Below are 21,873 nucleotides of genomic sequence, written 5' to 3'. Positions count from 1 at the left end.
TTTTTTTTTTGTTTTTCTCCGGTACCGGGAACCGAACTCACGACCTTGCGCTTGCCGGGCAGGCGCTTTTGCCGCTGAGCTAAATCCCCAGCCCCCCATTTTGGGATTCGGTCTTTAAATCTGAGTGGTCTTTCTTTTTTAGTTCTTTATATGTTCTTCATAGTAATCCTTTTCTGGAGGAACAGCTGATAAACATTTTCCCGACATTGTGGGCTGTCTCTTCACTCTGTTGGTGGTTTCTCTTGCTGTGCAAAAGCTTTTTAATAAGATGAGATCCCAGTTGTTCATTCTTTGTGATAGTTCCTGTGTGATTAGGGTTTTATTCATAAAGTTTTTGCCCACATCAAAATCTTCAAGAGTTTTACCTAGATGTCTGGGGTTGCATTTTGTTTAAGTGTCTTCTCATTTTCCTTCCTTTTTTGAGTTTAATTCCTGGAGTGATGCTTATAAATTGCCTTGGGTGTGTTGCTTTATTGCTAGTATTTAGGATCCTTATGGAATAACTTCTTCCCCAACATATCTTCCAAGTGTAACTGGTTTTTGGGTTTTGAGTCTGTTGCAAGGTCATATGTCTTCAATTTGTCAGGAATGAGAAGTTGCTGCCTATTTGGCCCAGACCCTGGTTCTTTAGCACTGTGCCACAGTATTTTCTATGACCCTTAGTCAATCTCAGTCTTGAAATACCAGGAAGAACATGTGTTTAGAACAATTATGTCACTTTTGGCTATAGTGGTATCATCAGTAATGACAATAGCATTAAATACAGTCTAGAAAATGACAATCTGAGTTAACCATTAATTTACAATCTTTAACCATATGAACTAGGTTTGGGGTTATTTAATAAAATGTGAAACAAACCAGAAAATTATATGCTGCATACAAGACATTAATATGTCAATTTTACCCTCAGAGGTTAAAATTTAAAATGGGTTAGAGAGAAAATAGAGAAGTGGAAGAAGAGGAAGAGATTAGAAGTAAGGCTGGAGGACAAAGGAAGATCACAGTAACTTTGGATAACTGGCGCAGAAGATTGAAGCAAAAGAGAGAAGGAAGAGATAAAAGAACAGAATAGAAACACAACCACAAAGAGGCCATAAACCACATTCACATTCATTCAAAAATAAGATCAAACAATGAAAGAGAAAAAAACAAAAACAGAAAGCAAAAAACAAAAATAAGACCACCACAACAGAAAACAAAACGAGAGAGAGAGGAAAAAAAAAAAAAAAAAAAAAAAAAAGGAAAAATGTCCACTTCCAGGTTCGTCTCTGCTGTCACTGGTAGACATCATGGGGAGACAAAGTCCCGATCCCTGTTGATTTATCCCAACAAGCCAGCAGTACCTGCACCTTCTGGCCAAGACCAGACTCATTTGGCCTGCAGCCATTAGCTCACCCTTTATGAACCTGAGCCCAGGTGACAGCTACAAGATGGAGCCAGCAGCCTCTCTGAGTTCTGTGTTCAGCTGTTCCCTCTCCAAGAAGGGTCTTGGACAATTGCTTTCTTATGTGGGATGACTGAGCCATTAACACTCACTACCAGTTATTGCAGTCCTTCATGTCCACTGCTCCCCTCCACTGCTGTGTGTCTCTGTGGAGACCATTAGGGTTGCCAGCAGTCACTTGTGTCTGCAGGTTTGAATCGCTTCTCTTACACAGTGAGTCCCGTGTCAAGGAAAAGACACCGCTGGCTACCTCCTTCTTTGTTGAAGTTTTTCTCTTCACTCTCTCTGTGGGCTTCATTTTTCACTTCAGATACTTCCTGGGTCCAGGGAGCCCACTTCCCTACTTTTCGTCTTCCTCATGTCACTATATTCCATTCTCTGGACAGTGACTCTCAGAGAAGCTCTTTCTCTAGTGCTTACCACTCTGCTATCTTGGTCCAGAAAAACTTTAAGTACCATTTTAAACAGAATTAAAAATACATGTGACAACAATTCAGGCTCCTCTGACATTGGAACTTAAATATTTACTATCTTATTGGAGGGGGTGGGTACTGGGAATTGAACTCAGGACCTCAGGCTTACCAAGCAGGCACTGCTCTACTGAGCTAAATCCCCAGCCCCAAGATTTACCATCTTGACCTCACAACAGCTTCTCATTTTCAGTGTTTTATTCTTGAAAGCTCAGTTCAGTATTGAGTTTGCTATCATTTTTCACCTTGTGTTTGTGTTACACTTCCGTATGAGGAGTTTAAAGAGCTTTACAGACATTAGCTCATTAATCCTCCCAAAATCTCTCTAAGATAGGGTGGAGGCATAAATCATTATTCCCATCTGGAAAAAAAGTAGCCTAACTTATCTGTCTTAATTTCACTGATGCTCTAAACTGTTGATTAAATCCTAAGTTATACAGTATACATTTAGAATACAACATTCTCTTCCCCAAAGGAGATTTTTTTTTCTTTTTTGTATTTAATGTCACGATGATTAAATGTAAAAATAGACAGGTCTGATGTTGAAAACTTGTTTGTGAAGCACAGAATAAGCAGTAGCCAAGCTTTTTCCTTTTATGCTTCCTTTTTTCAAAGTGTACTTCTTTGCTGGCCATTACGGTCCATGCCTGTAATACCAGTACAAGGCAATGTAGCAATTTAGCAAGACTATGTCTCAAAACAAAAAATTTTTTAAAAGTGGTGGGGATATTTCTCAGTGAAAAGACCCTGAGTTCAGTCTCCAGTAGTAAGAAAAGAAAAGAAGTTCTTTTTAAAATTGCTTCTTAGTCATGACCAAAAAAAGTGACTTTTAGGAATTGGAAGGATAGTTCAAGATCCATTCAGTCCTCTGTCAACCAACAGCACCTGCGAAAAAGCCACTGAGTATCAACCATAACATCCTGATTCTTAATAAAATACTGGTGCAACAGACTTTTCTGACACAAAGTTATATTTTCAGTCTGGTGTGGTTTGCTTAGATGTGTGACTCTCACTATAAAGTTATTTGGAGTTAGACTTTGAAGATATTAGAAAATGACCATGATATGAACAGAATCTGAGACCAAAGAAGGTCATTTCATTTAAATGACTACAGCACACACTTATCCACTGAGTTAAGGCCAGCAAAAGGAAAAATAAATGAAAATGATAAGGCATAAAGAAACTAATATTACACTTGATCTTACCAAAAGGCTGAGAAGTGATAGAAACCAATATTCTATCACCCTTAGAAGTTCGTCAGAGATGAGAGCCACCTTCTCACTTAATTGAGAAGTACTAAAAGTTTATTTTATAATTTTTTTTGAAGTTATCTCAGACCACCATATGATATTTTTCCTGCCCCAATATAGGATTATGTAATATCTGATATAAGAAGATTTTGGAGGCTAAAAGATTATTGTATTTTAAAGAAAAGATATTGAGGGAACATAGAAGTTATGTCATTTACTTGAGACCATACAACTAGTTATTGCCAAACTGGGGAAATATCCTAAATTATGGTTTCTTCCTCACTCCACGCTGTTTCTCAAATGTTCATTTAGAGCACTTTTATGGGTAGGATATATTCTGCATTGCTGCCAAAATGTTAGATAAAGGAATGAAAGAATTAATTCCCCCTCCCTCCATAAATTGAGGGGATCTTGGGGGGAAACAGGCAGCAGAATGATGATGTACCTTCCCAGAATGGAAAAAAAATGAAAATTAGCTTTATTTAAGAAAGTGTTCTCAGACATACATTTTTAGTTAGCTATGTAAATAATGAAGTTCTTACATTTTCTTTCCACAAAGTTCTAGAATACTGCTTTAAGCTAAATAATTATTATAGCAATTTACCAGTTGACTAATATTTAGTCAGCATTTGTCTACTACCTAATGTAATAGTTGAAAAGTGTTTGCTGTTATATATTAGTTAAACTTCTAAATGACCCCAAGAATGCGGTTAGTATTACTATGCATCTGGGAATACAGAAAAGTGGTGAAAAAAAGTCAAGATGCCCTGGGCTTTTGCCACAAATCCCAAGGAAAGAGCTCAGAAGTAAATTCCCAGTGGTCCAACCTCACAGGAAAATGTCCTATTTATTTTAAATGCTATGAAAATAAAATCAGGAATGTAAAGTTTAGAAAGCTGTCTATATCTATGCCTTTTGTAGTTTAGGAAGGAGTTAATGAATAAACAGAAGGGTATTTTCTAATGTTGACATTTTCTCCCTAGTATCATTTTTCTCCTCTTTAGAGGTTTTATTCCATAGCCTGACTTTCTTCCTGCATGGTGTCCCTAGGGTTCTTGAATCCATTTATTTCCTGTCCATAGGATTCTGGAATAATAACACTTCCCTAAAATATTACTTTCTAGGTGTTGCACTTGAAGTAATACTCTGAGCCTTACTATGTGTTCTGAATAGGAAATAAAAAGAAGCCAGAGACAGGTCTGGAAAAATAGGACTCGACTGAGGACAGCAAGGGGGAATAGCCAACTTTGTATGGATAAAGCATGAGAAAATATACAATACAGCAGGGTTGAGCAAGTTGTGAAATTAAATAGTCTAATAATCTGTCCTCTGTCATGAATTAGGTTGTCTGGGTGTCCCACATTATCCCTGGGAATTCTTAGGGGTCATCTTGGCTCCTATGTTTCCTAGCTTTTCTTCTTATTGCTATTCCATTCTCTAGGTATAGCTCTTATGGTGACTTTTCCTTCATAGATTTTACCAAATCAGTATATTACACTGTATCTTCCCATACAGAGCTCTTTCTTTCCCTATTTTCCACAGTGTCCTGTATATCCTTTGATTCGGTCAGTGAATACACAAGATCTGCTAAAAACAGAGATGATTTTAGGTATTTAGAATCTATAGATAAACTAGAGAAAAAAGTCATTTTCAGCCATTCCTCAGAATTACTTTGAAATTATTACCCTGGAATCAATGATAGAAAACCTCAGTGGGTACTGCAAATAGATCTCAAAATGTAAAATGTAAAAATAAATGACAATTAATTCCTTATCTGTTTGTGAGAGGGTAATTGTGGGAGTTTTAGAAAAAGTATTTTGTAAGTATAATGGCTAAATTGCATTTACATCCAGCACCCTTTTCCACTTATTACTAAAAGTTACCTTTTGTAATTGCAGACTAGTTTAGCATCTTAACAATAATGGACATGTTTTTAAAAGATTATTGCCAAAAGTGCATTCTTTATTCCAGGGAGACTCTGTAATAGATACAAGAATTTTAGTAATGATTCAAGCAATCTGTAAGCTATTACAGTTTTCTTTAGAGTAACTTAATCTTCATATTGTTTTGTATGTCTGGAATTTTAATAGTGTTTTTAATTTAAAAAGGAAATATATAATATATTACTAATTACATGTGAATATGAACTAAGCACACAACCACTGAGTTTGATTCTTAAAAACAAACATATTTAAAAGTACTTAACCTAGTATAGAGAAAGTAACAAAGAAATTAAAGAATGCCACACAGGGAAAACAACAGCTTTCATGGAAAAACACAGCAAGCGTCTGTGTTAATAGAATAGTTATTATATTCTGGTCTATAACTAAAAAGGCTGAAAGGAATAGAAATGCTCTTTGCTAAGTAAAATTAATATACATTTTTCTAACAGATGGAAGTACAAACTATTACAAACAAATGTGAATATTTGTAAAATAATTAGTATATTTTCCCTTGATGATACCATTCATCCAAGTATTTCCAAGAATTTAGCATAGCAATTATGTCTGGTGGACCCTTAATGGTTCATATTGATTGGTGGACATATTAGCTTGCGAGAAAATACAAGATCTTTCTCTAGGTTGAAAGGTCAGGCCAAGCCACGGAGGTAAATGTGACTGTACTAGCACTGAACTTCTCTTACTTACTGGCCAAGTGAATGAAAAGAGGGGAAGTGATTTTTCTTAAAAATGAAAATATTTCACTGGTAATATTTTGATTTTAAATCATTATAAGAAATAATATACTGTTTGAATTTAGACTTGTATTATGATGTACAATCTCAAAACTATTTTGGCATGCAACCCAGCTCTTCTCTAAGGATCTGATAAAGATGTGATTAGCGAACCAATTCAGCAGTCCTTAATACTATTTTTAAAATCTAGCTTTTATATTAAGCAAACCAGTTTGCTATTTTGAAAGAAGTTATAATCTACTTAAAACTGTCATCCTCTGTTTCTGACTTGCAATTAGATGATATTTCCAAAATGTCAGACCTAGATTCTGCTTCTACCATCACCATAATAGGATGTGACAGCCAAGATATTATATCAATACCTTTTCCATAATTAGCAATAAGGATCCTGCCAAGGGTTAACTAGAAAAGTTTCATAAACATTTTTCTACAAATGGTCTTGAAGGCAGTATTATGCTTTTAAAATCTGCTAATGTAGCAAAGACTCATGACAACCAGGAGACAAATCTGTGAGCAAAACTGTTTAGAGAGAATAGTTTTGTAGTGTATGATATATGTTATGTAAATGAGCTTATTAGAACTCTCATCTATTTTATTATTGGCGACCAATTTAATAGAGGCATTTAAAAAACAATATTTCTGCCTGACTACTAGAAATGAAGAAGATACATTGATATAATTGAGAGCAAATGATTGCATGCCGTGCCATTTAATCATGTCATTTTTCAATTGCTATTTTTTGCACTTCAGTGAATGCTTATAGAATGTTGAACTTCAATATAGATTAAGTCCCGGAGTTTGCAACTGATCCGGGCCTTTATATTGGCTGACATTGTTTTTTAACTTTAGAATCATTTTCAACACTTACATGTCACTTTCTATGCTTTCTTTAGAATATACCACTGATCATTCATTCTTCATTTGAAGTATTTTAATTTTTTGGCTGTTTTGAATAATTGCTCTTTATGATGCCCAGATGGAAATTCTTATTTGCAGCATTTATACACTACATATAGTGAGCATAATATTGGCTGTAGACTGGAGACAGAGAGACCAAAACAGTTACCGACCCATTGCTGGAAGTGTTGATAATCCGTTGCCTAAAGAACATTTTCTTTGTTCCATCTCTTATTTTTTGTATAATTAATGTCATTCCCAAGAAAGAGAAATTTCCATTGAGAACAGGGCCCATTATAATAGATGATCCACGGACATGTTTGTTCAACTAATGTCTGTGTTTTTTTATCATCTATGGTATTAAAACCACCCTTGGCTTAAGTAATGTATAAGTGGTTAATTCACACATATGTGAAGATTTGAAAATGGGTAAAAGATTGAAACTCTGATAAGTGTGCAAGAGGCTGTTGATTCTCTTAGCAGCAGTAACTTTGTGGTTGTAGCTACTTCTGGTGAGAAGTTAGGGGCAACATAGTTTGAAAATGTGCATATTTTGCAAACATCTTTAGCTTTCTTATGAAATGAAATGTAGTGTCATGTTCTGTGAGTCAGGTTTGAATTCAAATCTTGCTGTTGATTATTTTTAGTTGTGTATTTCTGATCAGTTACTTAACCGCTCCAGTGTCTCCATGTCTCCATTTCCTCATTTATAAACTAGATTGCTGCAACATAAATACTCAAGATACTGGCCATTAGTATAGAGGAGTAGTGAAAATAAGTGAGACAACACTCTTACGAATAGCGCTCCAGCAATTAATAAATCCCAACAGTTATTGGCTATTATTTTGCATTCAAATGAATTTTAAAGAAATAGTTGAAGAGAACATAGCATTATTTTATTTTTTGTTAATTCAGGTGTATAATCAACTTACATTGATCTTTGGTGATGTACATGAAGTAGTATCTGATATGTCAGGGTTCCCATTTTTAGACAAACAGCAACACTGCAATAGACCCCAGTTTCATCAGATACATATATATATAATTATGTATGAAATTTACTCCCAATTCATTAGACATAATTAACTTTCTTCATTTTCCACATTTGTTTCAACACTTCTTTCTGATCCAGTCTTCATTGTATACTTTTGTGTTTATGCGTTATTATATTTCTAGAAGTAGAACAGGTATGTTATAATTGCACTGCATTATTTTATCAGACAGCAGAATATCTGATCTGTTGAGCAAGATTTCTAAGTTTGTAGTGATGACTCTACCCCAGGAGCCATTGGAGCCATTACTTTTGGGGAAAAACGTCTAAGTTTGCATTTGTAAATGTATTTAATCCTTACATTAACTTATGGTTGCAAAATCATAGTGACTGTGTGGCATTAGTAATATTGTAAGCATCTGTGATCCTGCCATGCAGAATAATAAATTCTCTGATTGTATACCAGTTATATGGTTGGTTAAAATATGAGTTGTTTTTACTTTTTTAACTTAATTTTTATTAGTACATGTTAATAACACATAAAGATGACATTCATCCTGGGGAATTGATGCAGGTACATAATACAACTTAATTCTTTTTACTTTCTCTTTCCATCACTTCCTTCTCCTCTCCCTCTATTTCTTGATCTCCTTTCTATTTGCAAAGTAAGAGGCTTTTTTTAGAAAACCACCTTTTTGATATATAATTCACTTACTATAAAATCTAATTTCAGAACATTTTGCCACCTCCAAAAGAAACTCTTACCCATTAGCAGTTACTCCCTATTTACCCCCTTACTAAAGACCTTCGCAAATACTATTCAGTTTTCTGTTTCTCAGCATTAGACTGTTCTGAACATTTCATATAAACAGAGTCATACAATGTGTGACCCTTTATGTTTGACTCATCATTTGCCATGTTTTCAAGGTCCATCACATTCTATAGTATGTATTAGTATTTTATTCTTGTTTGAGTTGGATGAAATGATACTAATTATGTTTTAAATTTGCATCTTCCCTATGGCTAATGATGTTGAGTGTCTTTTCATTAGATATTTTAGGTTCTCTTTGAAGAAATGTTTATTCACTTTTTTCTTTTTGGTACCGGAAATCGAACTTGGGACCTCACACTTACCAGTCAGGTGCTTGTGCTGCTGAGCTATATCCCCAGCCCAGAAATGTTTATTCAAATACTTAGCCATTTTAAAAAATGAACTTCTTTTCTTATCTTGACATTGTAAAAGTTGTTGTTGGTAGTGGCGGTGGTGATGCTGGTGGTAATGGTGGTGGTACTGAGGATTGAGCTCAGGCCTTTGAGCTACAACCCTAGTTCTTTTGCAAGTTTTTAAGTTTTGAGATGAGGATCTCACTAAGTTGCTAATTTGCCCAGGTTGAGCTCAAATTTGTCATCCTCCTGCCTCAGGGTTATAGGCTTCTGGGATTACAAGTGTGTATTTCCATGTCTGACTTGCAAGAGTCCTTTGAGATACAAAACCTTCACCAGATGTATAATTTTTCAGATAGTTCCTCCCATTCTGTTGGTTGTCTCTTCTTTTTTGATAGAGACATTTGAAATTCAAAAGCTTTAAAAACTCTAAAAAGTGCTTATACATTTGTATCACACCTAAAAAGTCGAATTCACTTGTATTTTTGGTGTCATATCTAGGAACCTATTATCCAACTCAAGGTTACAAACAGTTTCTGTTATGTTTTCTTCTAAGGTATTTTATAGTTTTAGTTCTTACTTTTAAATTAGTGATTCACTTTGAATCAATTTTGCATATGTTATGATATAGGGTTATAATTTATTCTTGTACACATGGGATATTTAGTTGTCCCAGAACCACTTGTTGTAAACACTGTTTTTTCTCTGCTTAATTGTACCAAGAGCCATTTGTATTTTATTGATAAGCATTTAATTTTAATCATCAGCACTCCATACTTAATCATAAAATAAATGATTTAATGACATGTATGCCTTGCTTTTATAAACATTAGCATATCTAAACTATTATAGCATCAAATCACTGTTATATTTTGTTTCTATCTTGGAACTTGTTATTATGTGATAGCACCCCCCAGCAAAGCTTTATTAATGACCCAATCTGTAGTAACCCCCAGCCTCTTTCTACTGGATTGTCTTCTTTTATTGTATAACTCTTGTCACTATCTGATTTCTTATAAATTGATGCTTTATTTTTAGCTTCTTATACTTACACACATACAAATATGAATATAAGTTCTATGAAGATAGAAATTTTACATACCTTGTGCACTATTATATTCCTACCACTAAGTACAGTGCCTGATGCGTAGGAGGTACATTTAGATGAATGGATAGCTAGATAATTTAATGTGTACCATCATACTCCACTTGAATTTCCATGCTATTTTTCTATGTATTCCCCAAGGTGTGATGTCTGTCCTCATTTCCCTCCAACTTGCCAATCTTCAGCAGCTTTCATACCATAAGAAACCCTAGTTCTATAAATCCTAATGTATTCACTATAGCTAATAGGGGCATTTATTGCTTCCCAAAGCAGTTTCCATAGTTAGCTCATATATCAATTGCAACTTATGTGTGAGTGATAACTTCACTATTCACAAAGTGTGTTCACTTCCTTTACCTTATTTGAAACCTATAACCTGATGAGTAAGGTTTTATCAAAAACCTTTGTCTTGTGTTTCCTTCTTTCACACTGAGAAATTAGCATCTATTCCCTTCAGCCAGATTACAGACTCTCAACGAGTACAGTATCTCATTAGATGCCTGTCATCCTCCAGTGCTAATCATAGAATGAAAACTATAGTGTTTGGCACATAGTTGATATCCAATAAATATTTATTTCTATAAGAAGTATCACTCCTGTGATCTTTACCAAATGTGCCTCCAAAATAATGATCTTGAATTAACCAGTCAAAAGCATCTTCTAAAGAAACACAGAAATAGAAGAATAGCCTGTGATTTTTCCCAGTACCTCTGCTTTCTTAGATGATGTCTGCAGGCATTAATATTATCTGTACCCTATGCCTTTCACCTTGCAAGAAATAATTTGTGTATGTGTTACTACTTTGGAGGCAGGGTTGAGACAAGTCTTGCTATGTAATTCAGGCTGGCCTTCAACTCACTATATAACCCAGGCTGGCATCAAACTATGGTAGTTCTCTTGCCAAACGCTGAGATTACAGGCATGTGCCACCACACATGACTCATCATTATTTTGCTTTACTATGTAAGCTTTCTGACAGCAGAACTCACATTTAATTTAGCACAATGTTGTATGTATATGACACATTAGTTAGTGAACGACATTTGATAAAAGGAGGAGCAAAATCCTCAAATATTGGATGCAAACATCCTACTACATCAATGTTCTTAATAATTACATGGCAAATTGTGGAGGTAATCAATAAAGTAATAATATAAATATATCATTGGGTGAAAAGGTCTTTATATCAGGTGTGTTAGTTTTTATCGTCATCATAACAAAGTACAAGGGTGATAAAATATATGATGAATGTTGAAACTTTAAAAATTATTACAATCAAAAAGATATGGCCATTGATCCCTGTCACATTAAACACACTTACCCCGTCATTCTTGGTACTTTCTGATGCACTGCTAGAAGTCCTGTTTCATGCCTTTACAAAGTGTGATCAAAAATACTATGCTGCTACCAAGTGCCATCCAACAGAAAGGCAGATTTGTAAAAACTCTGTAGTGAGCTTTCCTTCACCTTGTTCACTGAATCTGGCACCATGCAGCTTCTGGCTCTTCCTCCAAATCATAATGATCATAAAAGGTAAACCTTGTGAGCAATTCAGGACACCAAGGTAGCACAACAGCACAACTAAAGAGTCCCAGCAAAAAAGACTTCCAGAACTGCTTCAGAAAGTGGCCAGAAGCTGGCCGTGATGGTGCATACCTGTAATCCCAGCACTCAGGAGGCGGAGGCAGGAGGATCGCTGAGAGTTTGAGGCCAGCCTGGGCTACAGAGTTCAAGTCCAGCCTGAACTGCATAGTGAAACTGTCTCAAAAAAAAAAAAAAAAAAAAAAAAAAAAGTGGCAAGAATGATGGGATAAGTGTGTTCAAAGCAAATGGAAGTAATTCAAATTCAAACTGCTATTTCACTGTAATGAATTTTTAAATTTTAAATATTCACCATAATTTTTTATTACACCTTATAGCTGAGTTAGTGAGCTTAAGAGAAGAGGGTTATTTTGGATCACAATTTTGGAAGTATCATCCCATGATTAGTTGGTTAGTTGGCCCCACTGCTTTGGGTATTTGGGCCTTTGGGTCTCAAAAACAAAGTGAGAATACATGGTAGAGCAAACTACTTGTCTTGTAGCAGAACACATAAAGAATAAGGAAGAAACCAGAGATTCCACAACACATTCAGAGTTCAAGAGAATGCCTCTAATATAAAGACCTAAGGACCTCCCATTGCACCCCGATCTTCAAAAGGGCCCACAAACCCCTAGTACTACCACCCTGGGAACAAAAACTTTGGTACAGGACCCTTGAGGACATAAAAAATCCAAACCATAGCACTGATTCCTTCATTAATTGATTTTTTTGCCATTTAATAACAATAAAAGTAGTTGATCATTAATAAGTGTTGTGCCTAGGCCCTTCGTTACCAGTTTGAGTTTTGAATCAGAACTTAAAACACCTATTTTTGTACTTCTAAAAAAATCTACAGAAATCTTTCTCATCTGAAGAACAGTAAGTTTCACTGTTTCCTGTAGATTAGTATTCTCAAACTTTATAATGGAGTAGAGTCATCCGTAGTTCTTGTGGAACTATGACTTGGATCATACCTCAGAGTGCCTGATTCAGAAGGCGGAGTGTGGCACCAAGGAATATGCAGTTCTGGCAAGTTCCTGGGTAATTCTAACAATGCTTGCCCGGGGATAACACTGTGAGCACCCATAGAAGATCTGGCAGCAGGTAGCAGACAAAAAGAAGACAAGTTTTTGCCTCATGAAATTCAAATGATAAAATACCAAAAATGCAAAAAGAGCAAACCTCATGAAGAAATATAGAAAACTATCACAAGGAGATGGAGCTGCCCTCTGAACACCACATTAGAGCTTGCTTGTCTTTGTGTGCTGCTCCCTTGCCAGTGTTTCCTTACTCAAACTAGATCAAAGGCAAGTCCAGTACTATCACATATTCAAATTGTACCTTCCTTGCTGTGCTTGTCATACAGGAGCCATACTCAAGAGGTGCCGTTAAACAACTGATCAATCCAAAAAGTGAACTAATGTTTGACTTTATAGATGAAATTTCCTCATTTTTAAAATTCAGTAAATTATCTGAAGTTTCACTGCTGTGTTCACATTGACCTACCTGATGATGTTCACATCTTGAATAAAAATATGTAAGAGATATTGGAGACATATTGCCTTGAAGTTTCTCAGTTATATTTGCTTCTCTCTTTTTTTATGAAAGCATGTAATTGGTTTTTGTGTTTTGGAAATATTCTTTTTTTTCATCAGTCTTTTCCCTATTTGGTTTTCATGCTTCATGTATTGTAATAGTTTTAACTGTACTTATTCTCTTATCATAAGTTTATTCATATCATCTTGTGAAGTAGATGGCACTTGTTTAAAATGTTTGCATACAAGTACATATAATCTTTCTATGTAGTATGTTTGCATTTATGCATGCCATTAACATATGGTGAAAAATAAAGCACCAGCTTTGAAAATCTGACTTTTAGCAAAGTTACACTGAAGCCAATGTGACGATTTTGCATCACATCTGCCTCGATAATATGTGTGGTTTCAATAAGAGAAAAGTTGACCAAAGCTATCAAGAAATAAACCAGAAATACTCTTTTGCAGTGCTCCTGGTGGGTTAAAGATCCTGTTAATAGCTTACAAATGTAAAACAAAAGCTTTCATTCTATTAGCAACTCTCTGATGTATCTAGAGTGTCCTACTTTTGTAAAGGACAAAAAAAGGCTTAGAATTTTTAATTTAATTTTTATACTTCTCATTTTATAGCAAATTTACCTTTCAACAACATGAGAAAACAGAATATAAACTTAAAATAAATAAATAGGACAGTTTCAGAGTAAGAGACATAGCCTTGTAGGAAGAAATTGCCAAAAGATAACTAGGTACTAAAGCATTTGGAAGCCCTTTCTTAAACATATTTCTAAGTGATTGTGTTCTTTCTTTTTAAATTTCCTTTCTCTTTTCTGGTCCTCTACTTTTCTAGGAATGCAATACGTCTATGCACGACAGCCAACATGATCTGTATAGATATTAAGGGAAATGCTTTAAAATTGGCCATAATGAAAGCACTCCAGACTTTTCTGTTCCCCTTTCCACAGGCTTCACTGTCTTCTCTCCAGCGCACCAAGTATTCTCACTGCCCAAGGCTCCTTGCTTGTTTTCTGCCTTGACAGGTCTCTGGACCTTCTATTCTTTTAATGACTATTACCCATCTTGGACCGTCTCTCTGCCAACATTCCCTTGAAGAGTTCATCAACTTCCCCAGCGGCCACTTGCATATCATTTTGCTTAGCACCTTTCTCTGCATTATTCTTGCTACTTACTTGAGTATTTATTTGTGTAGTTCACTCCCAGTAGACTCTTAGGTCCTTGGAAAAAGGAAGAGTAACTCATTCATTTTTGAAATCTCAGTTCCTGAAAGAATGTCTTGCAAACTGAAGGTGCAGGACACATTTGAGGAGGTCATGGAGACAGGGGTGAAGGAAGAAAGAAGGAGTTGATCTTATTGCTGTGCCTTATTTAGATTGCTTAGCTTGGATTTCTGTTCAAAAGTACATTTCTCTGAAATGTCAGCCAGAAAGAGTCATAATAGTCATTTGTTCCTATGTAGTTATATTTAATATTTTTCTGTGCATAGTTTATCCCGGAAATAATGTAATCTGTGGAATCTAAGAAACACTTTCAGCAAATCCACTAGTTTTATTAGTTTGTGATTATAATTATGTGTATTTTAATGGCTATCATAGAAATATATTATACAGAAGAATATTATTTTATCAATCATATTTCCTGCGTATGAAGAAAGGCATTTAATAATGCCTATAAGTTGAATGAAGCCATTTGGGCTGCTTTGCAAGTGCTACCTGCTGTGGTGCATGCTAACTCCCTATGCACATCTTCAGTGCTATCGATTACAGATTTTCCCTCAGCTAAGAGCTTTGGTTTGAGAAATGCAATTGTTATCCTAATTAACTTCAAAGAGAGGTTTACAAAATCCAGTTCCATGACCCAAAACATCTCTTTTTATTTTTCTGGTTCTTTAATTTTAACAAATTAACCAGAAAGCAAAATCCTCAATATTCATTTTCACAGGACTCATTCAAACCAGATTCAGTTAACAGTGATATCATCTACAAGTGTTTAATAGTGGGCCAAAAATTAGGTTGACTTCATAGTTTGGACTGTGCAATCGCTGTAGAGTAAGAGAGTAAAGAGAAAGCTCTGTGTGTGGATGTGCATGTGTGTGTGTGTGTGTGTGTGTGTGTGAGAGAGAGAGAGAGAGAGAGAGAGAGAGAGAGAGAGAGAGAGAGAGAGAGAGAGACATATGGATTAAGGATGAATGCTTGGCAGAATAGGAGAGGAGATGGAAACGATACTTGTTGGTCTAGTAGGCCCTCAAGTTTTATCACTGAATGTCTAGGGGTTTCCCCTCACTCAGCACTGAACAAATGAATAGCATCAGTAAAGATATTTGACAGACCTGGTGGTTATATCAGGAGTTATATAGCAAAATAGTAATGAACCCTAGGAAAATAAATAAAGATAAGTTCAGGAAACATAACTGAGACTGCTGTACAAATGGAATCATAAAATTCCTAGTCATATTTTGCCATAAATAGAGGTTTGGGATTTTGTCATTCACCTTATTTAAAATTCAGAAATATTAAAGGTACAGGGTTCTCTCATTATAGAAATAATAGAATTTCAGCTATTACTGAGTTAGGGTCATTTAAATGGCTATAGCATGTATTATATCAATAAGAGGAACATCTGTATGAAATGTCCACCTGCTGATCTACTACCTCCACTCTGTGCATATTTCAGTGAACTGCACTTAATCATTTTAAGACTTCTTCTAATGAAGCCTTATCTAGATTAACATTTTAAGCACAAATACTTCTAGGCATTAAAACTCTCACACTAAATGGAATTGCATTGTCTTGTTTACCCTTCTTGATTAATAAGCAATCTGTTAAATGTTAGAGCAGTCCAATTGTGGCAATAGAAGGAGATTAGTAATTCAGTGATGTTTGTGGATATAATCACCATTTCTCCTGAAGGCTTTGAATTAGAATATCACTTACACACTATCCGTAGGCGAAGAAAGGGTATAATATTTTTAGACATGTGTACCCACTATTTTGCTTGAATTGTTCAGCTTAGGGTCACTGCTGCAATACAAACGCTTCTGGGGACGAAATGCTATTTTGATGGATGCATATCCTTCTTAAAGAGTGTGAATGCCTATTAAAAGAAACACAACAACCAAAAACAGTGCAGTAATAATCCAGGAACTTAATTTCTGTTTTCAGAGCATTATTGCTTTGTTAAGCTTTGGCAGACAAATGTTGCTTATCCTTTTTTCAAATAACAAATTTTATATATAAAATTTTTTGCATTCTTATTTATTTTCAGTCAGTTAAAAGAAGTCTGAGCTATTTGCCTTTAAAGAATCTAGGAATAAATGGAAAATTTCCATTTTCTTTTAGAGGATTTTTCTATCTTTTGTGTTTTCTTTAAGCTTGAATCAAAGCATGCCAACCTGTTTGGCATTCATATGGCATAAAAGAGTTATTTCATTAGGTTAGGAACTATTAATTTATGTTATTGTATAGGTAGGACACTATATTTTACAGAGAGAGATCAGTGAAAAAGGAAAGAGGAAAAAGATACACCTAAGTTCTCTAGCATTAGCTACTTATCTGTAGGTGGTCTCCAACCTGAAGGAAACTTACTTTGCTATTGTTCATAGCTGAGCTTATCACTACAATTTGAAACTATGATAGAAAGAGTGTTTTAGATTTTAGGTCTGCCCTGTAACCACTCACAGGTCAGTTTGTCTCTGTGTTGCAGTCCCTCTGTCGTGAAATCAAGCAGCGACGTAGAGGAGTGGCCTCCATTCTTCGATTATGCCAGCATCTTCTGGACGATCGAGAAACCTGCAATCTGAGTGCAGACCACCAGCCCATGCAGCTGATCATTGTAAATCTTGAAAGAAGGTGGGAAGCCATTGTCATGCAAGCTGTCCAGTGGCAAACACGGCTACAAAAGAAAATGGGAAGAGAATCTGTGAGTGACTTTTTTAAAAAGTGTAATGAATTCTTCTTCTTTTTTTTTTTTCCAGACAAAAAGTTAAATTCTTCTAGGTCTTGGAAATGTGTTCACCTTACAAGGGTTTTTAGTAACTTAATGGCTACCTAACCATTAAATGAAACTGTTTATTATAACAAAGAACTAAAATGCATTTCAGTGTATCTCATGTTTTAAAGTTTTTCCCCTTTACTTTATTCATCAGGTAGAGTACAGGCACTTACAGTGGTCAAACTGTTTCTCTGATTGTCCTTTTTTTTAAAATCACATGTGGACATCACTTAATCTTACCATATAATCCATTATTTCAATCTTTATTTCACCAATAATATTCACTATTCACTAATCATATAAATACTCCATGAGCATTTTGCTAGAAAGTGGTTTAATATCCTTGCAGTATATGGAGCAATGTATATGCTCTGCAGATAATACAGTGAAATAATACATACTGTTTTCCATTCCTTTACATGATAATTTAACAATAGATATTTGTGCACCAATACACCATTGTTCCTGCTTGGGACTCCTTCTGATAGAATGCTGAACACTAACAAGTTTCTTAGAGTGTTAGTACAGCATTGCAGGGGTAGTGATTTCTTTTAAGAATTTTCCAAATTGAGTGCAGGTTCAAGCTATTGCTTGATAAAGGAACTGTAAAAGGCTAAAACTTGTTTTATTATAAGATAGAATGTATATTTGTTCAGAAAACCTTCAAATTCTCTTCTTTTAAATTAGTAGATGTTAGTATTACAGGTTAGTGATGTTTATTTGGGAAATTGGTTCATACAAATATCTTGATAATTTTCAACCCCTTAACTAAACTCTACCATTTTTCCTTCCCCCTTTCCTATTTCTAGAAGTCTACCTTCTAGTTTTCGAGATGTTTCTTTTAGTTTATTTATTTATTCACATTTTAGGTTTCTTATATAAAACAAAACATGTAATATTTAACTTTTCAAGCCTGACTTCTTTTGCTTAACATGATGGTCCCCAATTTCATCTTTTTTCCTTCAAATGACATTATTTCATTCTTCTTTATGATTCAATAATATTCTTAGCTGTTGTAAATTGTGCTGCTATCAATATGGGTATCCATATATCACTATAATATATCACCTTCCATCCTTTTAAGAATACGCCCAAGAGTGGTATATTAGATATGCCCAAGAGCGGTATAGCTAAATCAAATGGCATTGTTATTTGTAGTTTTCTGAGATATCTCCATATTAATTTCCACAGCAGTTGTAATAGTCTACATTCCCATCAACAATAGAGAAGAGTCCCTTTGTCTCCCACATCCCTGTCAGTGTTCATTGTTTTTATTTGTTTATTCTTGCAATAGCATTCTGATTTATTCTGATTTTGGTTTTTTGTTTGTTTGCTTGCTTGTTTGTTGTTTCTGTGGATTACAATGGTGGTGAGACAGAATCTCAAAGCAGTTCATATTTTCATTTCCTTAATGGCTAAAGATATTAAACTTTTTCATATACTTATTGACCATTTGCAATGCTGTTGAGAAATGTCTATTCAATTCATTTGCCCATTTTCTGGTGGGGTTATTAGCTTTGGGGCTAACTTTTTAATTCTTTAAATATTTTAGGTATTATTCCTCTATCAGAGAGTAGTAAAGATTTTGCCCATTCTGTAAGTTGTCTTTTCACTCTGTTAATTGTTTCCATTACTGTGCAGAGTCTTTTTAATTTGATGCAATCCCTTTTGTTGATGCTTGATATTACTCCCTATGCTAATGGAGTCCTATTTAGGAAGTCTTTACCTGTGCCTGTGGCTTCAAGTATTTCCTATACATTATCTTCCAGCAGTTTCAAATTTTCTGAGTTTTATATTGAGGTCTGATCCATTTCAACTGATTGTATGTGGAAAAAAAATAGGGATCTAGTTTCAATCTTTTGCACTTGGATATCTAGTTTTCCTAGCACCATTTGTTAAAGAGACTACTTTCTCCAGCATGCTTTTGGCTCCTTTGTCAAAAATCAGAAAACTGTAGGTGCATCAGTTTGTTTATCTTTTATTCTATTTCACTAACCCTTGTGTCAGTTTTTTTGACAGTATCATGTTGTTTTGTTACTATAGCTTTGTCGTACAATTTAAATCCCACTACTGTGATGCCTCCAGCACTGTGCATTTTGCTCAAGATTTGCTTTGACCCTATTCTGGGTCTTTTCTGATACAATATGATGTGAATTTCAAGACTGTTTTTTCTAGCTATGTGGAAACCGTTGTTGGTATTTTCATAGGAACTGTACTGAATCTGTAGATTGCTTTTTGTAATGTGGCCATTCTAACAATATTAGTTCTGCTGATCCATGAACAAGGAAAATCTTTCCATTTTCTAATATCTTCTTCAATTTCTTCGGCATTCCATAATTTTTATTATAGAGGTCTTTTATGTGTTTGGTTAGGTTAATTCCTATTAATTTAATTTTTTTGAAGCTGTCATGAATGGAAATGCTTTCTTGATTTTTTTCAGGTGTCTCATTATTGCTGTACAAGATGCTATTCCCCAAATGACATTCAGATCAGGGACTATTAGTTGAAGGGCCAACTCTCACATCTGAATTACATAAATAAAATATACACCTACATAGCACGAGTTTTCCTTACATGTTATATTGTCACTTTTATGTCTTTGTAAAGTTCAAGATTCAAAATTAAAAAAGCAAATGCAAAAATCTTGACATTGAAAAATAGCTTCCTCTTATGAATTCTAGTTTTAACAAAACCTTAACATTTTTGATCCGATATGCTTGGCATAGGGGCCTTAGGAACAGAAGGGACAGTGAATCAGCAAGCTTTCTTGTTTTCTTTGTATCTGTAGCTCTGCTGAGTCTAGGGAGTGATTTTCTTCTCAGTGGTGGTGTTTAATTGTTTTGTGCTGAAGTTAAATTTCTTAAGACTTCCAAGTTATTGCCAGTAATCAGAGTCTACATAATTGGAGACGTCTTCTCTTGAAATGACCTGTTTGTTGTGAAGCTATTTAGCTGGCATGTTTTTATTTTCTCCAGAGCTTGTTTGTTTATTTTTGAGAATTTCTATACTTTGTAGTCTATGAATATTATAGTAGTAATAATATTTAGGCAAAACATCAGTTGCAGCAGGCAAAGTTCTGACATTCAAACTGGTATAGAAAAGACAAAATTGATTTTTCTTTAAAGATTTGTTTGAAACCATATGACCACGGATGCTAGACTACAGCTCTGCATACAGATGTAGGCATTTTTTTTTTCATCACACTTGTATGATAAAGGCAATTTTTAGGTTTGAGAAACGAGGAATGCTTCTTAGAGGCTCAAGCTACTTAGAGGCAGATATAAATTGCGGGCACAGAAAATGTTCCCTTTTTTAGGTTACCTGCTAAGTGGGTATGTTATTTCTTGTGAGAAATTTTTTTTTTTTTTTTTTTTTTTTTTTTTTTCTCCGGTACCGGGAACCGAACTCACAACCTTGCGCTTGTCAGGCAGGTGCTTTTGCCGCTGAGCTAAATCCCCAGCCCCCGGGTATGTTATTTCTTATAATGAGGGTAGTAAATAAGATTTTTTTTTTTACTAAAAGTGGTAAAAGTCACTCTCAGAAAAGATATGGATGAGGAAAGAGTAGACAAATGCTATCAATACACTGAGCACAGGATACATCATTCCATTGGAAGTATTTCTCTGCTTTTGATCCCTGTTGGTTAGGTAAAGAGTTGAAGTTGTTTTGATGGCCAGACAAATATTCACCAATGCATGATGTTGCCTCTGTAGAGTAGGAAAGACTTCTAAGTGATCTGTTTGATTGTTCACCATCTGTCTTCACTGCGATTCCCTTCTCTGCTTGTGTATAGATATTTTCCTACCATATCACCAGTATATGAGATATACTTCCCTGAGCTGAGTGTTTAATAAATATTAGCTGAATAAATGATTGCATGCTTTTATTTTATAAGATGTGTTTCATTATGGCATTTGAGAGAGTTGTTATATCAATATTAATTCTAAATTCTCATGTGCTCATGAAGTGGCTTTTTGTGTCATTATATTTCTATAAAATATTTTATCTTCATAAGAACATCAAGAAAATGGGCAAGACACACTCCTGAAATCCCACCTACTCTGGAGATTAAACCAGAATTGCAAGTTCAAGACAAACCTGGACATTTTAGCAAGAGCCTCAAAAATAATAGGAAAAATGGTAGGGATGCAGTTCGCTGATAGAGCACTTGCCTAGGAAGTACAAGCCCTGCATTCTGTCAAAAACAAGAAAAGTGTTGAGAAGATAAACTCTAGCTTCTCTTTTCTGATAAATCAGCCCCAGACTCCCAGATCTGTTTCTTGAGCTCAAGGAAACTGCAAGCCTTTGCACAGAATCTGGGGAGGCCACGGTGCTTTACTTTGCTACAAAGTAGGGTAGTCGGAGAGGGCTGACAAGTAAGGAGCTACAGAGACAGAGGAGTCCTCTCAAGTCCTCAGCAAAATGAGTCATCTGAAAGGATTGGAATGCTTTTTCAAGGCTCAGAATAGTTCCCTTTCCTTCCCATCACAGTAGAAATCTTTCTCACTCACAAGGCATGTGATAGAGTACTAAGAAAGGTTTTGCCTCCATAATGGAGTAAAAATAGATGAAATGTGGCTCTAGTCATGCTCAAAAAGTGTTAAAGCAAGACCTGAATTTGTAAAACTGCTTCAAAGTGACTTGCTCAAATCCCAGGAGAACGCTCAAGAATACTTATAGGAATACAGGAGTCCAGGATTCCACAAGATATAATTTATAGTGCCTGGTATCCAATA

General features: G+C 35.1%; 1 protein-coding gene across 2 annotated transcripts in view; it reads left to right on the top strand.

Annotated features, from left to right (window-relative positions):
* Akap6 (A kinase (PRKA) anchor protein 6) overlaps nt 1-21,873 on the top strand; it is a 449,068-nt gene that overhangs the window by 378,015 nt on the left and 49,180 nt on the right. For both annotated transcript variants that reach the window (XM_005376946.2, XM_013510378.1), the window contains exon 12: nt 16,850-17,065. In XM_005376946.2, the coding sequence (XP_005377003.1) occupies nt 16,850-17,065 (216 nt within the window). The remainder of the gene's footprint in view (nt 1-16,849; nt 17,066-21,873) is intronic.

This window comes from Chinchilla lanigera, unplaced genomic scaffold, assembly GCF_000276665.1.
Source record: "Chinchilla lanigera isolate Chin_1 unplaced genomic scaffold, ChiLan1.0 scaffold00008, whole genome shotgun sequence".
NCBI lineage: Eukaryota > Metazoa > Chordata > Mammalia > Rodentia > Chinchillidae > Chinchilla > Chinchilla lanigera.
Note: the sequence above shows the minus strand (reverse complement) of the source record. Positions and strands in the feature narration are given on the sequence as shown.